Consider the following 26,543-nt stretch of genomic DNA (forward strand, 5'->3'; position numbering starts at 1 on the left):
ATCAGCAGGACTTTCTTACACCACATGTTACTTTTCTGTTTCATACCCAATCACAGAGAAAACTTACAGATTAAGACTAAACAGTAAATCTTTCCAAGTAGGGGAAAAAAGGACACGTCCCTGAGAGCAAGATGATGCCTACCTGGAGCATGAGCGTACTAGCATAAGATGTTAGACTTTGAGAACAAAACAATCTGTGAATTTATTTGTCAGAAATTACTGGTAAAATAGTTCCAGTAGGTAGCTGCCCAGAGGGTGACTGAGCTGCCAAGGTGATGCAGCAGAAAAAGAACCTGATGAGATGAGTGCATGTAGCACCCAGAAATACAGGAGTTTGGGGCTCTTACCCAGGCCCCCCAAGAGACCTTAGCTGGAATACTGCACACATCCCCAGCTACACGTTTCCAACTTGAAGTCAAATACTTGAAGAGATTCAGAGAACTATCAGAATTATCAAAAGAGGAAAAAGTAGTATTTGAGAAAGCGTAAGAGGAGCTTTTAGCATGCAGTATTTAGCCTAAGCTGAGAAAGGAAATGATCACTATCTAGAAAGAGGAAGGACTCGAAACATTTAGAGCAAGAGGCAATACAGGTGCAAAAAATAACGAGCAGAAAGCTAAAAGCTGCTGCCTATTGAACCTCAGACTCTCAAAACCATGCTCAACAGGAGCTGTGGCAGAGAAGGTTTTGAACTGAAGCTAGGCAAAGTTATGAATGCGCTGTGCAACAGCAGTGTGCAATGGCAGTGACCCAGAAAATCCCTTCCAGATCCATGTCACTCCTCCAAGCAGAAAAATCAGAGGCCAGCTTGATTTGTCACACTTTCATTCAGAAACTGCCTAACCAAAGGAAGAAGAAAACCACAGAAGTCAACACGATTAACATTATAACGTTTTAGATTTTTATTACTTGCAGCTTCTTAGTAAAGACAGCTGTATTCTGTATACTTGTAAGGAAAATATTTTTTATGTAAACATGCAAAAACTGGAGATTTCCATTTGTGCACAGCTTTATCTCTGTAAAATAATGAACTGAAATACATTTGACAAAGTTGACCTGAGAATTTGGAATTATTATCATTGTTTATTAAAACTTAATGTCTGCAGACATATCAATGCCACACTTTGAGATTTAACTACATGCTTACGTTTGCCTTATAATATGGCTCACAAGAATATTTTTTTCCCAATATAATTTTGCTTTTCACTAACCTATGCAATAGGAAAGAAACGTATAATTCTTCCACTAATGTCCATCTACAACTAAAAAAACATGTACCGAGACTACTTGTTTTGCATGTGCTTGCTCTACAATAAAGTTTCCTGTTTTCCTCATCTGACAAAGATTCACAGTTTTGCTTCATCCCAAATTAACTGACAGATTGCAATACTGCAAGATATATATTCCAAAGCACAAGTGGTCAAGGTACACATTAAGCCTTTTGAAAATAAGAATATTATATTTAACCCTTTAATATAAAAGCAGAAATGTGTATTTTTAATATTCGCATCTTTAAAATTCCTAATCACACAACAGTGAACATTCTGAAATAATGATTGGAAAGAATTTTTAAACAGTCTGAAAAAATGAGACAATTTTGCTTATGGAGACATAATTTTTGCTCGTTTTTATTTATATTTGCTTATTATTTTATTATTTATTTAATAATATATTAGTAATACTACAAGTTTATTTGCATATTTTTAAAATAAGATGATTTTTAAAAGAAAGGTTGCTTAAGAACGTCTTAGAGACAATACCTCAGAGATTAATGTACAGAGTAAGGTTTCATATTTGCATTATGAAGGTAACACTTATTACTCTCAGAACGTGTCACTGTTTTTCTGATGTAAAAATAGCACAGAAGCAAGATAACTCACTCAGATTATTTTTAAATGGCAAGTTTTTCCCTTTATACATGGCCAATGCTGCAAAATCCTAATAATGTTTTTATTCTACCAATGTTTTTTTTTTTTAATGCTGTGCTCACTGACTAGGCAAATAACTTTATTACTTATTTTATGAATCTTGAAATTGTAACAGTATTAATGCCATGGCAATACAATCACAAAGAATGCTGCTCTAATACCCCCAGCCTTGCTAACATTTTCTCTCCTATGGTAGCCAAAGGAAATAATGCATTTTTTTTCACCCTGACACAAACTTTTAAGACTGTATGTGGTATCATGCAATCCTAACAACCCTAGAGTTTCTGTTCTGTTGCACAGAACAAGATTCCAGCTCCTCTGAATGACAGTGAACATTTAGGAATTTGGACAAAAGACCTCCTTGTGGGTGATGATTGTAGGGAAAGGGAACCAAAAATAAAGGACCATTTTTCTTCCTTTCTGGAGAGTCTTTTGGTGAGTGCAAATGTGTTCCCAAAGGTGTTCCACTCCATTCAGGAGCCCCGTGCAGCAGCAGCAGTGCAGAGCCACTTGCATTTATTTACACAACTTGATAGAGACCCATCTTTTACATTAAGAGTACTTTCCACTGAATTTTGAAACAACTGGCTGAGCTTTTATTTATAGTCAAAGTGTTATTCAAAACAGTAATATCAAATGTTAAGTTCAATTAGCCCAGCCTTGTTTTCACCCAATGCTTCCAATGTCCAAAACAACCCACTCACGAGATAATGTTTTCCCTACTGGCTTATACAAGTAAAACAAGAGGAGCTTTATGGTGCCTGCTAAAACCAAGCCTGCTTTACAGCAGGGAGACAGTCAATTTAAGCATCATATTATTCCACTCAAAATGCTGACATTCAGATGTGGCTTCCAGGAATACATTTATTTGTGTCTGTACGGGCATGCATAGAAAGTTTAAATCAGCCCTTGTATTCCTTCCTTAGGTAAACAGTACACTAAAAAATACAATCTGTGTAGAAACTTATTTCATGGTATCAGTTGAATATATATTTCATTGCTGCCTATTTAGGAAGAGACATTTTAAATCGGATTGCCAAGCTGCAGAAAAATAAGAGAACACACAAATCATCTGGAAATACTAGGACTGAAGGCCATTCTGCAAATACAGTTAGTAACTTTAATCTTTTTTCTCCTATTTATCAGAAGATAAGCTATAAAGATTCTGGATATGTACATGTACATCACCTGTTTCATTAGGTCACCTTGTAATAACCAGAGAACTTGGGAGTCAAATCCTAACCACTGATTTCTGATGGTGCCAGCATGGTCTTGGCTACAACACCTCGCATCACCAGAGATGAAGGAGGTTATTCTTTCATAACCATGGTAGATGTTTTAGTCATTTACTGTATTTACCATGTTATCTTTGCATGCTTAACAATAAAGTTAAATAACAATAAAACCCCAGCTGCAACACCAAACTACCACTTAAGAAAAAAAAAAAAAAAAACTATTACTCTAACTCAGGAATTCCTAAATTTAGTTTTCCCTAGGCACCATCATCACAGAAGGATTAGAAATGTGAAATACTAATGGAAGTGGCAGGTGTAGGACTGACATTTATCTGTCTAAACAACCTCTTCCTTCAACAGGAAGAGGCTGATAACTAGATTTTCTGTATACTACTGCTGACATGAACTCTACAGTTCATGAAGCTATGTTTTAGTATCCATTTACTTAGGAATATCAGCTGTATTCAGGAACCTTGGAAACTCTGCTAAACTGAATTAGCTGAAATCCTTTGCTCTGAAGTGCAAGTAATCTCTCAACTCCCCACAAAACTAAAAAGGTAATAGAGTGAACGTTAGTAACTAAAGGGACCTATTCTTTTGGAATTGAGCAAGACTGAAGAGGGCAGAAACCCTCCCAAGTCAGACAACAAAAAATGTTTATAGAAGTTGTACACCAGCAGGCAAGGAGATGTACGCATACCATATGGATTTTTACACTTATTAACAGAAACTAACATTGTTTTCATTTTAGCTTGTGTTTTATTCTGCTCCTACTGTTGTCAAAGCTTTACTTTTTAGCAAAAATTTAAAAAAGTCAGTGGACCATCATTTCCAAACAGAGTTAATTATTCAAATTACACTTCACGAACATTCCTAAATCCATACATTCATTTTCTTTTTCCTCATGGTTCCTTAAAAGTGACGAAAAAATCATACATTATTCAACAATCTTGCAATGAAAAATCCTCTATATTCAACTTCTTATTCAAAGGCCAAAAAATCTGATGATAGTCCACTTGTGATGTGAGTCAAAACTGAAAATACAAGCACACCAGGAAGGCATCTGGCTCTCTCATGAGCAACCTGCAATAGCAGAGAGTTAATGTCTGCCAAGTATTTGGAAGGGTTTTTTTTTTTTTTTTTTATTTCCTAGATCAGTATGAGGAGTAAATTAAGATTTAGAGGTCAAGCTGCACCCTGATCAGGGAAAAAACAGAGGCAGACACAGTACGATGAAAGTTTTAAGGTACTTTTAGCTGCTTAAGTGCAATTTAAAAATCATAATAACAATCAAGAGCACACAAAACCTAGTTGGTTTGAAATGAGAAGAGGGCTGATGAGTCCACAAACCTATGATACAGTTAAGTAAGAAATAATTCCTACAGCTGGGTTTACATTTCCCAAAGTCTAGAATTATTATTACTTTCAACCACAACCAAATGCATCCAGCTTCCACGTACAATGCTCTCCACCACCCCAATTTCAAACCATTAATTCCACTCCCAGGATAAAATTGACGTTCCAGTGCCCCTGCCACATTCTCCCCTTCTGCTCTGCCCTTGCAGAACATCCCACAGCAGCCCTTCCCCACACTCGTGCAACTCCTACAGCATTTAGGAGGTTGGCAGGCAAGCAGCAGTGGTAGGAATTTAGGAAACAATGCTGTGGATGGAGCCCTAAGAACACAATCCAGCTCCCATTTTCTTGGCTCGGCAGGAGTAACAGCAGCACAGAACAGTAAAAGCCTATTTTTAACTATAAAGCAAGCCAACATGACTAAATACACAAAGGGAGCAGACCTGCAGAATAGCACGACGTCATTTTTATGAAATCATTCTTCACAGAAGGGAAAAAAAAAAGCTTTAATCCATTTTTCTTACTTGCAAAGTCACAGTTTGGAGTCAAGCTGTAAACTAATAAATCCTACCCAGTCAGTGTCCAAATGACCCAGTGCACAGCGCCTGTGCTTGTAAGAGAGCAAGCTGACAGACTCCTCAAATGAAACGAGGCAATATTTATAGAGCAAGTGAAAGAAATCGCAGATTGAGAAGTGTGAGCACAAGCACTGCTTATGGTCTGGGCTTCCAACATGCTTCCCCTCCGGCTGTCTATACACTTGTGTAGATCAGGTGGCTGCAGTCACCGAGAAGATGCATTACTGCTACCAGACCTTGGCAATGGTTTCACCCGGACACCAGCACCAGAAGAGCTGCAATAAGATACCTACAGGTCACGAGTTAAAAGCACTACGTGGAGCTACATTTCACGACTGCAATAGCGCATTAACTTATTAGCGGATACTAAATGCAGCTATAATGGGATGCAAACAAGTGCAAAACATTACGGCTCGTGAGCCTGTTTTTCCTCTGTAAGGAAAAGAAACTGGCTCCTGAATCATGTCAAAAAGCCTGGGCTGATGAGAAGGCTAGCATTAACCCCTTCTTCAGGTTCCTAGTCCAAATGAGAAGTGTCATCTCCATTATAAGCTGCAAATGCCATTCATGTATTTGAGCAGAGAGACATCTTCACATCATAGGGCAAATCTTTGCCTTTTGTCACATAGATCAGAGCTTTCCATTGTCATTTACAGTGACTCGATAAACCGGCACTCCGAAGACATTCCCGACTCAAGGAGGGGCAGCCACCCTCCCACCTGCCACCCACCACAAGGAGCAGAAAGCACAGCACCTGTTGAGCTCTGAAAGAGACTGAATTATTTGATACCTTTTTAAGGCACTCCAGACTGGCTTTGGAAGGAACAGCATATTACAGGAGAGATCAACTTGACTGCCTGTAACACAGGGGTCAGGAACAGCTGGAGAACTAGCCAGTCCAGCTGGTAGATATAGCAGGCTGCTCTCTACTTAGGAAAATCCTCCTTCACTTTTCATGAGAAGGGAGCTAAACATGCCGGTGTTTTGTGCTTTAGTGTCTGCAGTGGAGACCCCAGATCACAAAAGACTCGCACCCTTATTTTTATTTTTTTTTTCTGGCTTAAAGTTTAGACCAAGCAGAGAGTGCCAGGTCAGCTGGTCACATTGTGCCCAGCACCATCCAGAAATACAGAAGCTGCCTTTTGGCCAGAGGCTGAACCCCTGTTCTTGCACATCACTATACTGAACTAGTCTAGGAGCTGCATCCAGCATCACAAGTTACAAACTACACCTACTCTAGATTTCATCCCGTCTATGCAGTTATTTCACCAAATACCACTGTCATGATACTCGTCTTTTCCAAGCAAGAAATCAGACGAAAGCTCTTGTATCCAGTAAAACGTCTCAGCTATATTAGGAGCTATGCAGCAGCAGTATTTGGGTCAGGTGATATGTTGATATAAGGCTATTTACCTTCAACATCACCCACATAAAAGCTTTGCAATCTGTTGTCCTTCATCTACCCTCCTAATATCTCTGTATAAACACAGATTTAGGAAGGAATGACAAATGCTCCTATAAATTCCAGCTACTGGGCATAGGATCAGCTCTCCACAAACAACCCACTGAGCAGTGCTCAGATCAGATACCCCTTCGGTACAGTTTATTCTTCCTGCGGTTCTCTGCTGAATCATCACTGTATCGAAATGAACAGCAGGGGGAAAAAAAAAAAAAAAAAAAAAAAAAAAGAAAAAAAGACTGCTGGCAAGGTAACAGAATTGGAAGAACAACCAAGCATCCACTACTGGGAAGTGTACAAGTGTCACTTACATTTCAGGGATAGATTGGCAGGTTAAGCACACCAAGGTTAGAATCCTAAAAAGCCTGCAGAGCTGCACAGGTCACCCCATGCTTTTCTTGCACTACAGCTACCAGACATTTCTAAATACAACACTGAAAACGAGATATGTCAGGTACAAGCAGCTTTGGTCAAGGGTAAATCTTGAGACATCTCATTTTTCTCAAACCCTTAACATTGCCTACACTTGTCGTGTAGGGCCTTCACAGCCAGCAGCACTTGTCAGCCACTGGTAATAAAGAATACTGGAAACATTGCTTCAGTATTACCCTGAATACTAGTTTACTCTTCAAATACCCTACCATGATTTTTTTTTTCCTAATAGTATTAATTCTATTCATTTCTAAATTCAGATAAAGCTAACAAGAATGTATCAGGTATAGTAACAGAAAAGTAAATGTTTAACTATATATCAACTGTTGCATCTAAGATAGCAAAAAATTAAAATCAGACTTTAAAATGATCCTGAAAATCCTGCATTTATTTCATATAAAAATCACACAAATGTGTATTCCTGAGAGGGCTAATAAAATTAGTTCAGCTTTTCAGACATCAAGGATGATGTTAAGGAGTAATTTGTAGCAATTTAAAGCCTAGAACACAACAAGGAATAAAAACCTATCTAAAATAGGAATGTTGAAGAAAACCAAACTTCAAATAAACTGGAATTTTTATTTATTTATATATTACAAGTTTCCAGCATCAGCCTCATTTATTTTCCGAGTGCTGATGGTCAAAGCAGAGTTTCAATGTTCACCCAATTCCAGTTTACAAATTTGAGCATTAGGGAACTGTGCTTTCTAATTGCCAGATCATGTGCAGTGATCTTTTTGACACAGACAATTACTTCCCTGATCCTGCAGACAACCTGTAAAACCATCATGTACAGAAGGATTGTGCAGAAAAGCTTCAGGTCACCTTAGCAGCAGAGCACAGGACACAAGACACTTCCCCTCACTTGTGCATAATGGAATGGTACCACTGGCAATCACAACGCACAAACAAGTCGCACTACCAATAGCAATTTCCAATAACCCTTCAAGCCACATAGTTCTTTGTATATCACAATTTGAGATTTCCTGTCTTAGATAATTAAAGATGAAGTTTCCAAAAATATAACTTACTCCATCTGGCTGGAATATTTTTACAGGTTAATTTGCTAAACCGTACAGACTACATCAACTGGAAATAGCTCAAGTCCAAGCACAAGTATCGCTGAAAACTCTCCATCAAGCAAGGGAGCACCAATATTTTGGAGGTGGAAGATGCTTGAGATACTGAGGCACAGGATTTTCATAGCTGAATATGCTTATTTCTTGTTGCAATGGACTTGGTGCCGCTCTATTTGCACATTGCCTAATTCCCTGATATTTTTAACCTACAATTCTTAACACAGCATTCCATTACCTCCTGCACTTCAGAGCTTCTATTATTCTGCTGAATTTATTAACTTGTAAAATCAGAAGCAAATCAATGGTACCTTCAGGGCTTTAAGGTCTTTTTGTTTTGTGTCTTTAGAGGTTTGGAATTTTTAATTATTTTTTAATTGCTGGGTATCATCAGCTCCCAATATTAGCTGGAATTTTAACATGCCCGAAGATAAGGCAGGAGTGCCTACAACTCAGTAATAACATATAGAATTAGTCAGTTGGTCTAAAATAACATTTCAGAAGGAGCTGACTTTCCTTTCCAGGTTCACATCTGTATTCTAGCTATAAACGACACCTTTCAGTGTGCACCATCATAAATACCACCTTATAAGCACTTTAACACAATCACTAGTTTTGGTCACTGTGGAATGTAAAATGAAGCTGGTACTATCGATAGTGCTAGTTTCCCCACAGTCTTTTTGAACTTTTACTACCTTAGAGATGCCCAGAGAAGTGGTGGATGCCCCATGCCTGGAAGTGTTCACGGGATGGGGCTTTGGGTGACCTGGTCTGGTAAGAGGTGTCCCTGCACATGGCAGGGGATAGGAACTGGATGGGCTTTAAAGGTCACTTCCAACCTAAACCATTCCAAATTCTTTAAATTCTTTTCAAATTACAGATTTTCAGTGCCAACCATCTATGCTGAAATGAAAAATTTCAGCTACTTCTTAAGAAGGCAAAGACAGATTTTTTATATATATATAAAAAGAAGTGGCTGGAGTTTTATTTATGTCTACATATACACACACACACACATATATATAAACACATACTTTAAAAATAAAACGCATGTTGTACTGTCTCCAAGGCCTTGAAACAGTCACAGAAAGATGGCACAACATTTCGTATGTGCCAAAGATGTTTTCATTGCCATCTCCACAGGTCACTAATGTATTCACTGTCATTCATACGAAATGACCCAAATTTTGCCAATTATAAGCTTTTGAGAAAATTTGCAGTTAAATGCTGTCCTGGAGAACAGGAATTTATCCAGAACTCTACTGCAGATCTCTGGTACAATGCCAGGCAAGTCACTTAAAATCAACCTTTCAGACAATCATTAGACCATGGGTGCCTGAGCTGGGCCAAAACACAGAAAAGTCAGATAAAATCTGTAATTTGAGCACTAAGGCCAAGCTATACTGAGAAATAAGTATGTGAAGTTTTCTAAACTGTCCTTACTTTTTGCCAAAGATTTGCTTCAGCAGAACTATCTGAAAAATGAAGATAATGCTGCTCTGCACTGCTTCAATGAATCACATTAACACTGTCATTACAAACACCCCAAAAAGCCAGAGAAGGAAAAAAATTAATGCTTTCATCTTCTGAGTAGGACTTGATCAGTATGCCATATAAACACAACCTGGCCACTTGAGCAATGAAGCTGATGCAAAATATCAAATAGAAACCAGAGCTATCTAACTTGAGATGAATCTTGTGGAAGAAAATTGTACGTGGCCATGTACAATTAAAGATAACACACCTATGAAGAGGCAAAATAATTATTCCTAATCACATGAAAAATCCACAACTCCGTTATTGGTCTGCAGAGAAAAAAATATTTTTATATTCCAATGTATTAAGAAAAGGGAAAGTAATAATCAGAAAGGTGCAAAATCGAAATCTTGTTTTTCAATAAGGAACCAAAATAGAGGTGCCTTAAAAAAAATGGTATCAATTCCCAGCGTAATGCAATTCACTAAGATGAATAAACTCACAATCATCATCAGCTACAGCAGATAGCAGGTTTCTTCCAAGTTGAAGGTGTTTTTAGTTTGTTTGTTTTTTGTCGTTGTTGTTTTTTTCATATACATGTGAAAAAAATCATATAGTGTATTTTTCCAGGTATATTTAAAAAACATCCAGGTATGAGGTCAGCTCAGGTTGTTCAGCTTAGCAAATGTAGCCACTTGATCACACCATTACACCCTTCTTCCCTGTGCTGTGATGCTCTCTGAAAGGACAAGCAACTATCCTGGGCTGCCTTTATTCTTTGAGTTCTAAGCTGATACTAATTATCTCTTCCAGAAACAAAAAGACACTTCTGTAAAGTTTTACATTTCTTAAGCAAGCATCCCAATCAACAGTCTTCCTGCACAAGAAATTAAGATAGCTATATTTGCGCAATTACAACCCAAGACTTCGTCAAAACACCACTCGTTTCCATCTCATTCCAGGGAGCAAGAGGGCCCCTAGCATGGGGTCACAAATCTTTGTGAACTAAAATACTGCAATAGCAAGCCAAAGACTTGACTTATTGCTTTCAATATCTTTCAGTAATTCAAGACAGGTCAAGGACATCAAAAGACTGAAGCGGCTACACGATCCCTAAAGGAGAGTCACTGGGCTGCCAGTAAAACATACCCTTTATTTGCAGACTTCATTTCTATAATACCCAAAGTCAAAAAGTAACTTACCCTTTCTTACAGACTGTGCATAAGCGACTCCAAGAGCTGTTAATCATTACACACTCATGAAAGAACTATGTGTCTCAAGTTATAATTTAAAAGCCATTATTCCTATCACTCTTTAATATTCTTTTTAATTGTGTTGAGTAAAGTTCCTACAAACAACACATACAAGGGGAAAGAAGGAATGAGATAGAAAGAACATTTTAGAAGGCCTGAGCCAACTGGGGGGACCTTCTCTGCCATCTTCCCCCCTCAGCAAGCCTTCACTCCCTGTTCACAGACGACAGTGGTTGTCTATCACAGAATATCACCCACAGAGCAACCACCACCTTCATACTGGCTGCTGCTTCAAACCTATCCGATTTATGAAAGACGAGGCATGTGGACCTGTACACTTGATGGACGTCGCTGATTTTTACTTCTTACATTAAGTAATCTGGGAAGAGTAACACTTTTTCCACTTTTCCTCCCTCCACTCCAACCACAATGAACACAATAGGGCCATCCTGCATGCCATTTTTTACAGACCAGTAAACTTAACCCATATCCCGCACTGCCTACTAAACTAGTGTTAAATTAAGATTTAATAGCATTAGCTAAAATTGTTTCGCAGAATTTTATGTGAAACAGAGCACTGGAGATTTTGCATTCGTTTCCAGATTGTCCCAGCAAATCAAGCTGTGAGACCATAGGTGGGATGTCACAGAAGTAATTACAGCTCTTTTCTTGAAATCAGATCTGTCAGACATCAATAAGAGATTTAGGATTCTGGCAACATGCTAGCATGAAAATAACTTCTCAAAAATGATTAATTCAGTAAGTTTTCCTTTACGTCAAAGGAAGACAAATTCCATATACCTCAAAACTCTGAGCTTGCCTTCCCTATCTACAAAGAACTGCGATTTTTCAGTCCCATTTTCCGCACAAAAATCCTGAATTTGGAGAACAAGCATAGAGAGTTTCATTGCCAAAGTAGAGTTTTTCACTGTATCCTAACAGTTTCATTTTAAACTTCTTATAAACCCTTCACCATGGCTTTTGTTAATGCAAAATCTGCAGTTGTGTGCCAGCCCTATGTCATAATACTATTTCTTTATCTTATATGTATGTTGACATACGAAAATTAGTTTATTGTAAGAAAAAGTGATACTTTTATCTCTCCTCTTTCATTATTCTTATATGTTGGTCCACAGAGTGAAATATATCTGTGGATTAATCTGTAATTAATTCAGAGTAATGCATCTAAAACACGTCAGACCTTGGAATGTAAAGCCTCTAATACACCAAGTTATTTTTTCCCTCATTTATAAGCTATTATTTCGTATTAATCAGACTTTGTGTTAACCAGAATAAATCCAGAAACTTTCATCAACCTTCTCTGGAGAGTAAAAAGAACAGGGAAAACAATACATATACAGCTTTCTCATTTTCTTTCAATTTGCAAGTTTAGGGTATCCTATTCTATTTCAGCTTCTTCAGTACTTGAGTTTCAGGACGCAGGGAAGTGTGGGTTTTGTGTGTGCATTTTTTTTTTTTAGATTAAGTTCTAAATATTTCATGAACTCACAACGATTTGGTAACATGAACTGCTTTATACTTAGAATGTAATTAAGAAGAAATTAAAAGAACGAAGTCTACAACAAGAAACTGCTGTATGCATAAAAAAATCACTAGACACATTCTGAAATATTTCTAGCTTATTTTCTGTATTTCTATACCAAATAAAAACTCAATTTGTAAAGAAAGTGTTCCTCCTTGAAAAAGTTCCTGCTATCACATCTTTCCAATATTTATGATTGTTAGTTGTATATGCTGAACATACTGCCCACATTCCCATGCACGCTCTAGTACATACCCTCTATGCACAGAATGTAGAAAGGTTTTCAAGAAACTTAAAATTATATCAAACCATATAAAATCTACCATGAAGATATATATGTGTTAACTAAGTGATAGGAATCTGTACTCCTAGAATCTTTTTATAAAGTAAAATGTAAATTTCTAATTTCAGACACCTGAGGCCTTGTAAAATAATGTTTGCTGTTCTGCTTATGAATGCATTTTTCACAAACAATAAACATCGACAGCCTATGGGATTAAAGCATGACAAAGGTGTAGCTGACTCATGGGATCAATTATAAAGCATCAGTACTTATGCCTTTTGTTCATGCAGTGTTTTACTAACAGTTTCTGCATTTTCAGCATAAGTCTATCACAGATGTTCAACGCCATGCTACAAGGCAACAGCACACCAGCACCATACATTATACAGAATAAATCTACTCTTATCACCAACTACAATTAAATCACTTGTTATACAGCTCAAATATTTCTTTAAAGTTTTAGCAAATGCATACAGATTTTAACCGAACGCTCACAGCTTCTTGACCAAGGAAAGTATGTCAGTATTTTCCGAGTACATTTTTAACATTCAAAAAACCTACAGAGTTGCCTTTTCTAAATTAAAAACAATCTTAAACACAGTCACATATTCTAATGCCACCTCAGGTACTGCTTTCCCTCAAAACCCCACCATTAAATTCACAAATCAGGAGAAGTACACGAGGAGGATGACAAGCAGTTTCAATTTCCATGCAACTCGTCCGTGACAGGTTATTGATAGAACAAACAGAATTTGCAATACTTACTGAATGTTTCTCCTGCTGGCCCATAACTCCATGGTTAGCCGGGATTGCAAGTGGTTTCATAATGAAGAAACAGAAGCTGAACTGAATTTACACATCATGTACCAATTTCTTATGGATGGCAAGTCACCCTCTACAGCATTAAATTAAAAAGAGGAGGAGGGGGGGAAACCAAGCTGGAGCTAAAAGTGTCACTACTGGTAAGCTCAAAAACCCCCTCACACTTGTAGTGCAGAGAAGCAATCCAAACGACAGCGTTAGTCTCCATTTTTGTAACACTGAAAGTCTAAGCATGTCAGGGTGCACAGAGCCTGATGAAACCCTACATATCCAGCATTCATCCAGGGGAACAGAACCATTCCCCGAGACAGAGGAATGGGAAGAAAAGAAAAAGGAGGAAAAAAGCTAAAATGGCTGACTGCACAGAGACTCCCTCAAAAAGGCTTAATACAGTATTATATTAGTCAGGGTGCAGGAACCAGCCTCCAGCATTCAGCCAAGCATTGTTAATACTCCTGTTTCATTTGCAACCACACACACTCACACACGCAGCCTCCCCCCGCCACCGCCACCCTCCACTCCCCCAAAATCAGGGCAGCGCACGCGAACAGGGACCTCCTCCCCTGGCTGCTAATGATGCTGACAGAGTAGTGACCAGTGATCTCTGTTCCACTCAGCTAACCAAGTTTGCACAATTAATCTCAGCAGCGTGACATTGATGGACATTTAATTTTTATGACGCCCACTCCTCACGATCGAGACGAGCCCGTCGACTGCCAAGAGAGTCAGAAACAGAAATACAACACAGTCACACACACACAGAAACCCAGAGAATCATGAGTCTGAATGCAATACGCCAATATAATTACGTTATTGTGCTTACTTTGGAAGACCATGGCTGCAGGCAGTTGGCATAGCAACGCACAAGGAAAGCCATTTCCTGGGTAGAAAGAATGCTTCCTTTTCTAAATAAAAAATTCCTCTTAGGATACAAACGGCATTGCTGCTTCCTGCAGAAAGCAAAGACACTGTAGTCTGTCTCTTAACCTGCACAGGCACACTCAATGCAGTCCTAGTGATGTAAGTGCATTTCTCACTCGCTCTCTCCCTCCCTCCCTCTCCCTTTATCCACCAAAATATTCAAGTCAAATGGAAGACATTCCTCGAGGCTCGCCCCCTCCGATACTTAACCATTTCACTCATTAAGGTAGAGGTGGACAATGCAGAGAAAACAACAAGCGCTTGCCTGTATCGTATCAGCCTCTGAAGATCGGATCAGCCCCAGAGGGGAGGGATGCACTCGTGGCTGGCTCCTGAGGGTACCGCTGGAGCCAGGGCAGGAGCAAGAACCAGCATTTACCTCCACAAACCCTGTGCTGATCAGGACTTTCCATGAAGATGAGGGTAAAGCAGAAGGTTTGACATCACCTCCCCTTTTTCCCCCACCCAAAAGAGTGCCGCTGCAGAGCTGTAAACACTGTTATCAAGTATTTATAAACAGTGCACTTGATGAGCGCTTGCAAATTGTCAGCTGCTTCACTGCTAGACAGGCCACAGATATCCACAGACTGTGGCCCGTAAATGTTCGGAACCTTTTAAAATGCCATTTAAAGTCTTTCCAAGTACGGATCTAGCTTCTCCGCACACACTGACTACACAAACCTCCCTAAAATCAAAAGGGGATGCAAGACCTGGAAGAGGCTGACATACATATGGCTTTTATAACACACACACACCCTGCCTGGAACCATATCTTAAACTGAGAAATTTCCCCAGTCCCTCCCATTTTCAAGGATGCACAGCATTTCAGTGGCAGCACCACACTGCAGAGGAGCTCAAAGGCAGCGGGGCTGAGCTCGGGAAGAGGCCGGCAGCCAGCTGTGGATGGCCTCACCTAACGGGCACGGGGAGCCCACCGTGGTGGGCAGGAGCAGGCCTCCCGCCCGCCAGGCCCCAGCATTAGATGGAGCCCTCCTCTCAGCAACTTCACCTCAGATTCTTTAAAATCAGACACCATCTGTGCTAAAAACAACTTCAAAGTCTTTTTTTTTTTTTTTTTTAAACAACAGCTGGGGGGGACTTAATAGTTGTTACATAGGCATAAACACGAACACTATGTAACGCAATCTGCAGCTGCCTTTCACCAAAATAACACATCCACTAATAATTAGTTTGTTACACAGAGATTTCTTTCTATACTGACAGTGATTGCTAGTAAATGAGGCTATGAAAATTAGTGAAACTGAATCTGGTCTTTTTTTTTTTTTGCACAGTTATTCCAAGGACACCACTACACACACAGCACATATTAAATTAAACATATTTATGTTTCTGAGAGTTTAATGACACTCGTGACCTTGGCTTTCTAATATATTCTAAAAAGTTTCCTTTAAAGATAAATTATTCTTTAAATGACTGAATTACAAAAATCAGAATCTTTAAAGTGTTTGTGATGTGCCAGTGTAACTAACAGGTGATTTTAAAACATTACATTATGCTAAAGCCTCATAAAATCGTGAAATGCTGAGCACCATCAATTCTATGACAAAGACCTGACCAGAAATAGAAGTTACTTGCTGCAACTAACTCAGACAAAACCTGTCTAGTACAAAACGAAAAATACTTGTAGTTAACAGTTAACAATTACGACCACCTCGATTTGGTGGCTTTACAGTTAACATCATGAGCAGAATTTGTGTTTGGCGTTTTAAGCTCAAGTCACGAAGAACTGAATTTGTGCCAAGATAGAAGTATCTTGCAGGCGTAGGAAGGAAACACACCACTTTCTGGACTCCGTCATGTCCTTAACTGAGCTACAAACGCTTATCTTACCCTGCATCAGCTAATATTTCCAAGCAAAATCTAACCTACGTATCAGTGGCATAAGCCTTGAAGAATAACATGAAAGCATGAACAAAAACCTGAAAACAGCATCAAAAAAAAAAAAAGAGAGAACACTTCCAGGTGGCAGTACCCTGATATGCTGCCTTACTACTTGTGCTGGTCACTACCATCCGTCTCTACTCTGCTGTCAGAAAACTAAGTGAATATTTCATATAACAAACACAAAACGTAGAGACACCTAACACTCTGTTTGATGTTCATGTGAATCAGACTGATGAAAACTTGGTGATTTTCCAGAATATTAAAAAAACAAACAAACAAAAAAAAAAAAACCAACAACTCTTCATTCAGAATGTGAAAAGTGATATTTACGTAATTAGGTATAGAAAGCACAACTCAAGCAATTTGTGAGTCAAAACAATTTCAAGAAATAAACGGTTGATTCTATTCCCCTATTACTTTCTCCTCAATTGTCACCACTTCCATTACTTTGTACGGTGGTGCAATATAATCAGGTGTACTTTCCATTATCAGTTCAAAAAATAATCACATATAAATTACACTTCATTAAAAAATTAATAAAACAGAAGCTCAATGAATCTTTGTACCTTCCGGAATGAATGAAGGCAATGTAAATCAGTCAGAGACATGAGAAAAAATATATCCTGGAAAGCTTGTCATAAACAAGTATGAATAGTTATTATAAAACCTAAATACAACCTTACGTTCATGTGTATTTCAAAACTCATGTATGAACTCCTTGGTTAGATTTAAAGTTTGAAAAGAGCAAAAAGTTTTTTGCAAATGATTTTAGGTGACTGAAATGAGATGCTAATGAACCAGATCTGCAACAAATGGACATGACGAGCTATCCCCAACAGCTTTCAAATTATTCTATGTATAAGAAAGATGGCATCTCCCCCTGAGCCTACTAAAAAATGCAAAATAAGTAAATAAATAAAATCCTTGAAAATAACTACAAATGTTGGAAATCCTTGGACAGAATTCAGGATTCATAAACAACAGCTTTGAATTTAAGGTGGAAATAGATGCAGACCTCAACAGCATGTACCAGCTGACTAATGCCTCTAAACTATTTTACATTCCAGAATGTCACCTCTCACAGACATTATTCTCCTAAACAGTGACAACAGTGCTTGGAGTATTAAACCTGTTTAGGCTAATGAGAAATGCTGCAACAACAGATTAGCGCAAATCTTCAATTTCAAGTCGTTTTAAAGCACAACTATTTGCAAGAGTATTTAAAATTTTATACAGATTGCATACACATAAACCATTATTTTCCTGAAGTATCTCAAAACCAGAAGGTATTAGCATATTTTCCCCTTTCCTTTAAAGGCAACATAAAGTAACATAAATGAGTTTCCTTCAATATCCTTCTTCAAAATCTAAGGCAAAAGACAGCAAAATACTCTAGAGTTATCAAATTTACTGCCACATCATGACTTCAGTAGCTAGAAAAATGAAATAAATATATTAATAAACGAAGAGCTACAAAATACAAAGAATAAGGCACAAAACCCACAATCACTATGTGTGCTTCCAAAGCATTCTTAGCAAAAGGACTCTTTCACAGATACTACACACGGGTGTAGGTAGACTACAAACACCTAAACCAAAGGGTGCAAAAGGATAATTTTGAAAAAGGTAAGGCAGAAGATGCCATCTTCACTATCCCCCCACCACCACCTCATTCTCACAGAAAGGAACAAACATTTGTAACTGTTCTTTAAGCTCAGGGCTGCTGGACACAGGACCGTTTAGTTCCCAGAAGCATGCTTCTGAATTTTATAATGTTGGTGCTCTTTCCTTTCCACTATCCTGATGAGAGAGTTCACTAAATAACAATCTGAGGCTCCCATTGGGTTTAAAGATACCAACAGAAACCAATAAACCCAAAACAATAGCTCACTCCAGGTGTCACAATACATTTCAATGCCCCATACAATACAAAAGTCTTATCCTAGTATATTTAGGCAAACTTACTGCCAGTAATTTAAATTGCCAGCCACATGACCCAGTTTCATAGGGCCGAGTTCCTGTTTATCAGCACGAGGCAGACATCTGATCATACAGACACACCTGACCTATTTGCATTCCCTCTAGAACTCTGAGAACTTTAAATAAAACTCTGTTGCATAAAGGAAAATTACCACATTTATTGTACAAGGTGAATTATTATGACTAAAATACCACTTCACTGATAAACCAACAGCATTCATCAAATTAACTTTTTAGTTGCTAAAACTGTGGTATCATCATCATTACACTGATGTTCACCACACCACTGGCGACACCAAAGCAACAGTTACAGCGGACTGACGTGTGCTGTTTTGATAACACATTTACTCATGTTACAGACCATTTGAACAAATGCCCTTCTGTTGAGCTGTTGTTGCAGATGAACCTATAATCCGGATCTTTAAAATAATGACAAGCCCGGAGCAGGCAGGCTGGTGCCTCAGCTGGGTGGATGTGCCGCAGACTGCCACTCTTCCCTGTGACTGCAGACTGATTTGTCACCTTCTGTGCACAGCTCTGGTGGCAGGAAAGCAAAGTTTCTGTTCACTCCTGCTTTGAGATCGATGGCACGCAAAAATTCTTTTAAAATACTTGCCATCAAATTGTCTCTTCTGCTATGTGACAATTGTATTAAAACAGACATGAAGAAAAACTGTAGCTGATGGATACTCATTCCAAATGTGGCACAGTGGCCCATTTTCAGAGGGCCCATTTTCAGTGGCCCATTTTCAGAGGGCCACCTTACATCACCTTACAAAGCCTACTTGACCAAAGGCCCAGCACTGTAACAGAGCACAGAGAAACTTTTCTCTGGACACCATATTTAATTACTCTTTAATTCTATATATATATATATATATATATATATATATATATTTTTTTTTTTTTTTTAAAGAAAAACGAACACATTTTGTGTTCCTACAACATCATGGTCTCATGTGTTAAGTCTTATTTGTAAGATGGAAAATATTTTTACCATGAATCTTTGCAAAGTAACTTTAAAATGTGATAGTTAACTAATTTACCTGTTTTTCATGAAGCAAAGGGTTATCAGTTACATAAGCCTAAAGTTTAATGCAGTTAACACACCTTTAAAAGCACATGTTGTCATTCCTTAATGCTAAGAATTAGACATTGAAATTTGAGGTATTAATGAATCCAGTTGGCAGAACTGTTACAGATTAGTTTCCTTAACTGTTTCAGTACTTCAGGAGTGGAAAACGCAGTCTGATGGTATAGCTGAAGTTCTTCTCACCGTTCATAAAAATTTCTCACTTTGGTGTAAGAGTTTAAAATAATGTTAATCAAATCAAAGAACAAGAAAACGTACCTTCTGCTTTTAAACTGTGAAAAACAAAAGCATGAAAACCAAAAAGCAAACACTCTTCCAAGGTCAAGAATGATGACACAGCTGACAAGGCCCCTTTTCCAGGTCTAAACAATACCGTGACATCCATACCTGCTTGGGCAGAGGTTCACTACTGAGATACAAGTCTTCTTACTAGCTCAGTGGGAAGAAAAAAAAGAAAAAAAAAATCAGAGAAAAACCTCGTATCGTGTCCATACCAATTTCACAGCAGGAATTCCAGGGACATGGGTTCATTTACATGGGGTGCGCCCACAATTTCATTCTCTATGCAGGAAAACTTTACTTAAGACAGATAATTGTATACTTCTTCCACATGTATCCTATCACTGCGTCATTAAAGGTAAGAATAAACCTCAGGGATTTTTCTGAGGTCAGTTAACTGCCCAAATTCTGGCCCATTATGTTCTTCACCAGCCCCACTGTGTCCTGTAACAGTTGTTTACAACAAGCTGGCATGTTCAAACTGCAGTGATGCTTCTTCTGACACAGAATTCAATGCATCAGAGACCACCAGGGCACAATTATTTAATGTTCTGGTATTAGACACTAATGGATTAAAAACAAACAAAACCCAGATTTTTTGCCAATCTCCTCTAAATACTAGCTGTTTATTGTGGTGTTTTTTTTTTTTGTTTGTTTCTTTGTTGTTGTTGCTTGTTGCGAGATTTCAGCAGGTTATTCTTGCCAATAACTAGTAGAAGGTTATTTTTCCTTTAAGCAAACTGCTTTCTAACACTTTCTTGCATTTACTTAGAAACTTTAAAAGAAAATCTGAAACTCATCACTGCGTTCTCAAAGTGCAAACATATACTGAACTGGCAAAAAAAAAAATAATCCCTTTTCTGCTAGGTTTCCAGATCCCCCAATAATGTAAATCGTGTGTCGTTTTTGTTCCCATATATGATGTCAAGTCCTTTCTGTCCATCCTCCTGTTTTTTGGACATCTCCTAAGGTAACTAACTATGTATTGTTGGCATTTTAAGGAAGTTGAACTTTGAAAGGGCTGGGTGCTGTAACAGAGGATTTCCATTCACTTCAATTATTTGATAGAAGGAAATAAGTTTTGTTTTTCTCTCCAGCCACAGTTTTATCCAGGGAGAATCTCCCTGGAGCCTACTCCAGGGGTTCCCAATTAAAATCAGCACTACAAAAAAAAAAAAAAAAAAAAAAAAAAAAAAAAAAAAAAAACAGTTTAGCAGCATAAGATCATTTTCTTTTTGGAGAACTCTCTCCTCGCATCCCTGCGTATCCTCCCTTGTGTAATATACACCATGCACTATCATATTCTGAGAGCTCTGTGCTCTAGCAACTGTATAGAAATATTTATCCAGATCTTTCACTTACATCAGTAACAAATACCATACAACTTCAACTGTCCCTTATTTTTAAGAAATAATTGTCAAAATGACCCAAATTATTTTGAGAGAAAAAGTCAAAAAACATTACACCTTTCACAGAGAGACCTAAGTATAAATTTCTACGAAACATTCAGCGTTACTTCCACATAGAGAAGTTGCAAGTTGTACAAAGTTTCAAACGTATGGAAGTCTAAGCTACGTTAAACTCACTATACAAAACTTACTTCTAATTTACTGTCACTATTCTGATTTACTTCTACAATTCAATGCTTAAGATTTAAGTCACCAAACCAGCAGCCAGGAGCTGCAGTTTACAGTACCTGTTTGATAACTAAATTCTTGGATCACTTTTAGTTTCTTCTTTTTCAAACTCATCTGATATACATCAAAACTCATGGTGGAAGGGGCACATCTGAACGTGCTGGAATAGGTTCCACATTTGGTGGAGACATTAAGCATGACTATAATGTCAATATTTCAAAATGTGGAGAAACAGTCTTGCCCCCCTCCTCCAATTGAAAAATCACAAGACCAGTTAAGGAGCCAGTTAGTGGTCTAAGAAAGTGTTTGCAAATCCAAAATATAAAGTGAAAGAACAACTCATCTGCTGGATTTGCAACAATCCATCTTTCCCATTTTCAATTCTATATATACTTTCTTAGTTGCTCAGGATACCTAAACTACTTTTACCAGCTTTGAATGCACTCAAAATAATAATGTTAAAAGATTCAAATCAAATTCAAAAGCACCTTTACTAGTTCTCAGAAACAGTCTTTTGTGTACAGATTGACACCAAATGCTAGTAAGTTTATCTTTAAGGCACTATGTCAAACACAGATCACATAACATACACTCAGTTACTTGGGAAAATGAACTGGCAGCTTCTTTCTATGCTTTAGTGAGCAAATATCCACATTAGGAGCATCACTCATGATGCTCATCTGTAGATAGATGCCAATACTGAAAGGATTTGTATTGGTATTACACAAATATGATACATATGTAGGTCCATTACCCCATATGCACTCTATATGCAGCAACTGTTTCTAAAACAATGTTATACTAATTAAGCTATTTAAGAAATATTTAAGGCTACATAGTTTTTTTGTTTTGTTTTGTTTTTAAATATTCTTCAACTCTAATCAAGTTTAAGTGGTAGAAATTCCATATGTGTAATTAGCTACATTATGCAATGATCAGTTTAAGAAAGTGTTATGAAAAAATTATTTTTCTGCTGCATGAACAGCTTTCTGCTTTAATGACAAACCTCGCATTTAGTCCTATACCCTCCATATCAGAAAAGCAGTATTATGTATAACAAAAAAGGCACAACACAACTCAGAAATACCAGAAAAACTTCATGTTATACTGGAAAATTATGTTATTATTAACCAAAGCTTCACATGCGTGTGGTCATAAAGTACTGTCTTACTCTACAAGCTGTAAACAAGACCCAGTGTCAGTAATGTATTTGAAACAATCAAACTGTCAGTAAAATTACTGACACCTCAGTTGCATAAAATATTACATAAATTGAAGTGCACTACTCTTTGAATTTCCAAATCCAATCACAACTACAAATCCAGTTACAATATCAATGTAAGCCCTTCTAAAAGGAATGAAAGAACAGTAAATCCCAATGGATGCATGAGTTCTGCAGCAGAGATGATGTAATATACAAAAATAGACATCCTTTGACAGAAGCTGCAAGTTGAGTAAATAACACTGCATGTCATTAATTTTGCATTAGTTTGCCAGTAGGCATTTCTAAAAGGAGGAAAATCTAACAATTTGGGTTTACTTTGGGTGCTACACCACATAAAAAGTGTTGCTCATATACTAACAATAATACATAATATAATGAAGTACTTCAAACAGTAACAGTTCCTTACAGCACAGATGAAGGAAGCAAGCTGTGTGGCTAAGAGCCTACATTTTGCCACAAAATACAGCATGTAGGGATGGGAATTACATATTGTCATTTGCATTATCTGTGGATGTTCCCATAAAGAAATATGTAACCCTGGTACAAAAGAGGTCATCAGGCACTGCCCAAACTCTCTCAGGAATTTTGTATTTCGGGTACTACCCCACAATTTTCATATTTTCTTATGTGCCTCACTTCAGAATACCCTTTCATATATAATACAACCGTACACTTCAGGAATTAGCATTACTGCACGTATTCAAAATATTACATATACAGACTAAGTACACAATTAGTATTTTGTATTACTTCCTAGTGTGACATACAGCTTTTAACCTCATTCCAAATCATGAGGATCACCATCATGGAATAACAAGAGGAGTTGCATCATTTGAAATCACATGCTGAATTTTGCATGCCGACAAAAGCAACTGAACAAATATCCCTCCTGGTAAAAGGGCAATAACATGTGACAGCATTAATCAGCTAGCCACTTTCTTTTTCATTCCATTAAGGAACGATAAATAGAATTTATTTTAAATAAGTTATTTTAAACTGAAGATTGTATCAATACAAATTAATTCATGCAAACACGTATTGTTTGTGCAAACATGCAATTAAATCGTACTTGCATACCGTGCCTCCTTCTATAGATAATAAACTGTAAATTTAGTACAATTATGGTTTGACTATTTCTCTGCTTACATTACTGAAATGAATGTTTCAAAACCACAAACAGAACAAGTCTGGTTCTTGCTGGAACTTCTTATCTGGAAACTGTTCCAACTGATTCAAACTACAATGACTGAAATTCTATATTATTAAGACTAAGATATTAGCATCAATTTACTGTATAGAATACAATGTGTGAACATAGTAGCAAGGTATATCACAGTAACAGTCTACATTGTTGAGAAGCAAGCACATTACATTATTTCATGATCATTTGAAATGGCCCATGAAAAAGAACCAAACATGTATATTATACAATATACACAATAAACACACACACAGAGAAGTAATTATAACATGCTGTTTTTTAACATCAAATGTTGCCCAAAATTACATTGGGCATTTGTCACAAAGTCCTGGAATAGGATCAGTACTTTCGAATTTGGATTTACTGTATTAACCACAAAGAAACACTGCTCATCATCTTATAATGCAATTTTTTGGGAATAAATGGCAATTCTGGTCCATAAAATAGAAACACCTGAACATATACTTTCAGTCCAGGACTTTTAGACTCTCACTAGATAATGTGAACACAAATATCATCAGGAAAAGAGGTGAGTTTGCCAATGAAAGGTAAGCTATTAGCAAGAAGCAAGGTTCCTACAACTTGCTTATTTGCTCCTGACTTTCAAATGACCAAGTTCTAACACTTAAAAAAGCCCCCCCAAAACCTCCCACTCATCTCCTGCTCTCCTCATTCAAATTTTCAGGCAATTCAAAAAAAAAAAAATCCTTAAGGAGAATACTTGTCTACCCATAATGTTATTGGCAGGACGAGTGGCTCCACAGCACAGCCTGAGAGGATAAAATTATAACATGCATGTAACCTGGGGGAAAAAACAGGGTTATTGATGGTCACTGTTCTATCAATGTTCTTTTCCTCTGGACGGGTGATAACCAGATGTCCCCTCATGAATCTCAAGCTGAATGGGACAAGAAAGCCACCTGAAGGTAAAGGGACCTTGTGCAGGAACCTCTATAGCTTCAACAAGCCTGGCTGAGGCTGCACTCACAGCAATTTTCCTAAATCTGGTAACTAATTCAAACCTGCACAGATTCTCAGACAGGAAAAGTCACACACTACAGTTTCTGTTCAGGACAGTTCACTGGTGCTTCAGCATTATATCTACAGGCCTACCAGCACCTCTCTGAAAGCCCCCTGGCCAGCTCTGATGCTTTACCTGTAGCAAAGTGAAGACTATAGCACAGCCTTGGAGAAGCCCGCAGCCTAGTTTTAATATCAAAAAGCACAGGAGGGACAGATTATAACAAACCAAGGAGTTATAAATCACTACTTGCAACCTCTACACCGCTAAAGAACAGCATCTCATCTTGAGCAAAGTTCTTTTTCTTTTATGAACTTCATTATCTTACACCAAATCTGTCATGCACTAGTCCTATAACCACCAGCTTGGCAACACTCGGATGTGGCAGGACCAAGTCTTCACAGAGCAGCCAGAAAGCTTATTGCTGATAAGATATTGCAAGAAAAGTCCACCCTGTTTTAAACTCATCCTATAAATGACCATGCTATCTTAAATTTAAAAAAAAAAAATCAACATAAAATAGGAAAGCTACAGTTTCTCAGGAGATCAGGCCCACCCCCCTTTTCAGTCAAGTCCCTCAGAACCAAGGCTAAATCAAACAGTGTTAAACAGCCTTCAGTAAACGTACATGCAAACGACAATCCACGTTCAAAGTTAAAATACAATTCCTATTACTAAGTCAGAAGATGTTATTAAAAACAGTTTCTGAAATACAATAAGAACAAGCAACAAAGTTATTTTCTATCAAAAAAAATCTCAACAAGGTTTTCCAGATTCAAGTAAAAGCAGCTTGGCCTGAACTTATCAGAACAAATACATTTTACCAAAGTAAAAATGATGTCAAAAAGGACGTCATGTTATTTCAATAAATAATGAAGTTTACATTTTCTTCTCCCTAGAAATCTCAATTTTCAGATTTCAATTTTCCAATTTCCCCCCTAGAAATCTCATTATTTCGAACTTCAAGCTGTAGGGTAAATTATCAAAACATTATGAAGTACTTCAAATTCATATCATAACTTGAGGAGTACATTATCACTACTAGCCATAATGTTTTATGGACTCACATTCCACTGAAAACCTGGTGAACGCGGATCTCAAGGAACTGAGTTCCTACACAGAAGGTACCATACTTACTGAACAAGTTTCAGCACAGAAGTCAATGCCTATGATACTGGAACCATATTGAAATCTAATCCTTTGAAGTCATTCAAAGGAATAAATGAGCAATGTGATATGGAAGAAACTTTTGAAGTAAATATCTTTCCTAATTAAATACCAGAAAATTTGACCAAAGTGATATTTGAGGGAAAGGAAGAATTCTGGAGGTAAAGAAAACAGTTTTATTTTCAGTTCTTTGCATCACAAGAAATTTCTCAATGCGTAACAGTGGAGACATTTAATAGCTTGACAAGACACATTCTTATCAAATGTTGGATTTGGTGGGTGCTTAGTATTTATTTATTTTGGCATGGACAAATGCAATTTAAGTGCCAAAGATGGGATTCAGATCCTCAAATTTCTTTGATTGCATTTGAGATCTGATGTTAGTCAAAACTGTGCTTTATGTGTTTTGGTGCCATTCCAAAATACTTTATTCACTCAGGCACACTTTCCTCCCTTAACTTGGCAAGCCTGTGCCCAGTCCTTTAGCCTTTCAAAAAATGGTCACATTATACGTTGGTAGGAGTCTATAAAATCTGACTGCTTTTTACCACATCGGTACACATCAACAGAAAAAAAAAAAAGCACAAGTCACTTTTGCAAGCATTTGTCTTTGTGCTCATGTTGTCACACTCCATTTCCCTGTTCTAGTGACAAAGGTACAAAACAGCTACGA

The 26,543-nt window shown here is 37.6% G+C and overlaps 1 protein-coding gene across 11 annotated transcripts in view; it reads right to left on the minus strand.

Annotated features, from left to right (window-relative positions):
- RAPGEF2 (Rap guanine nucleotide exchange factor 2) overlaps positions 1-26,543 on the minus strand; it is a 181,193-nt gene that overhangs the window by 54,622 nt on the left and 100,028 nt on the right. Inside the window, exon 1 of one of the 11 annotated variants that reach the window (XM_038178786.2) lies at positions 14,265-14,333. The exons of 8 other annotated variants lie outside the window; for them this stretch is intronic. In XM_038178786.2, the coding sequence (XP_038034714.1) occupies positions 14,265-14,318 (54 nt within the window). In that variant the 5' untranslated portion in view covers positions 14,319-14,333. Of the gene's footprint in view, positions 1-13,384; positions 13,935-14,264; positions 14,334-26,543 lie in introns of those variants that run through there. 2 more of the 11 variants (XM_038178785.2, XM_038178787.2) reach the window with 2 other exon arrangements.

This window comes from Anas platyrhynchos, chromosome 4 (assembly GCF_047663525.1).
Source record: "Anas platyrhynchos isolate ZD024472 breed Pekin duck chromosome 4, IASCAAS_PekinDuck_T2T, whole genome shotgun sequence".
NCBI lineage: Eukaryota > Metazoa > Chordata > Aves > Anseriformes > Anatidae > Anas > Anas platyrhynchos.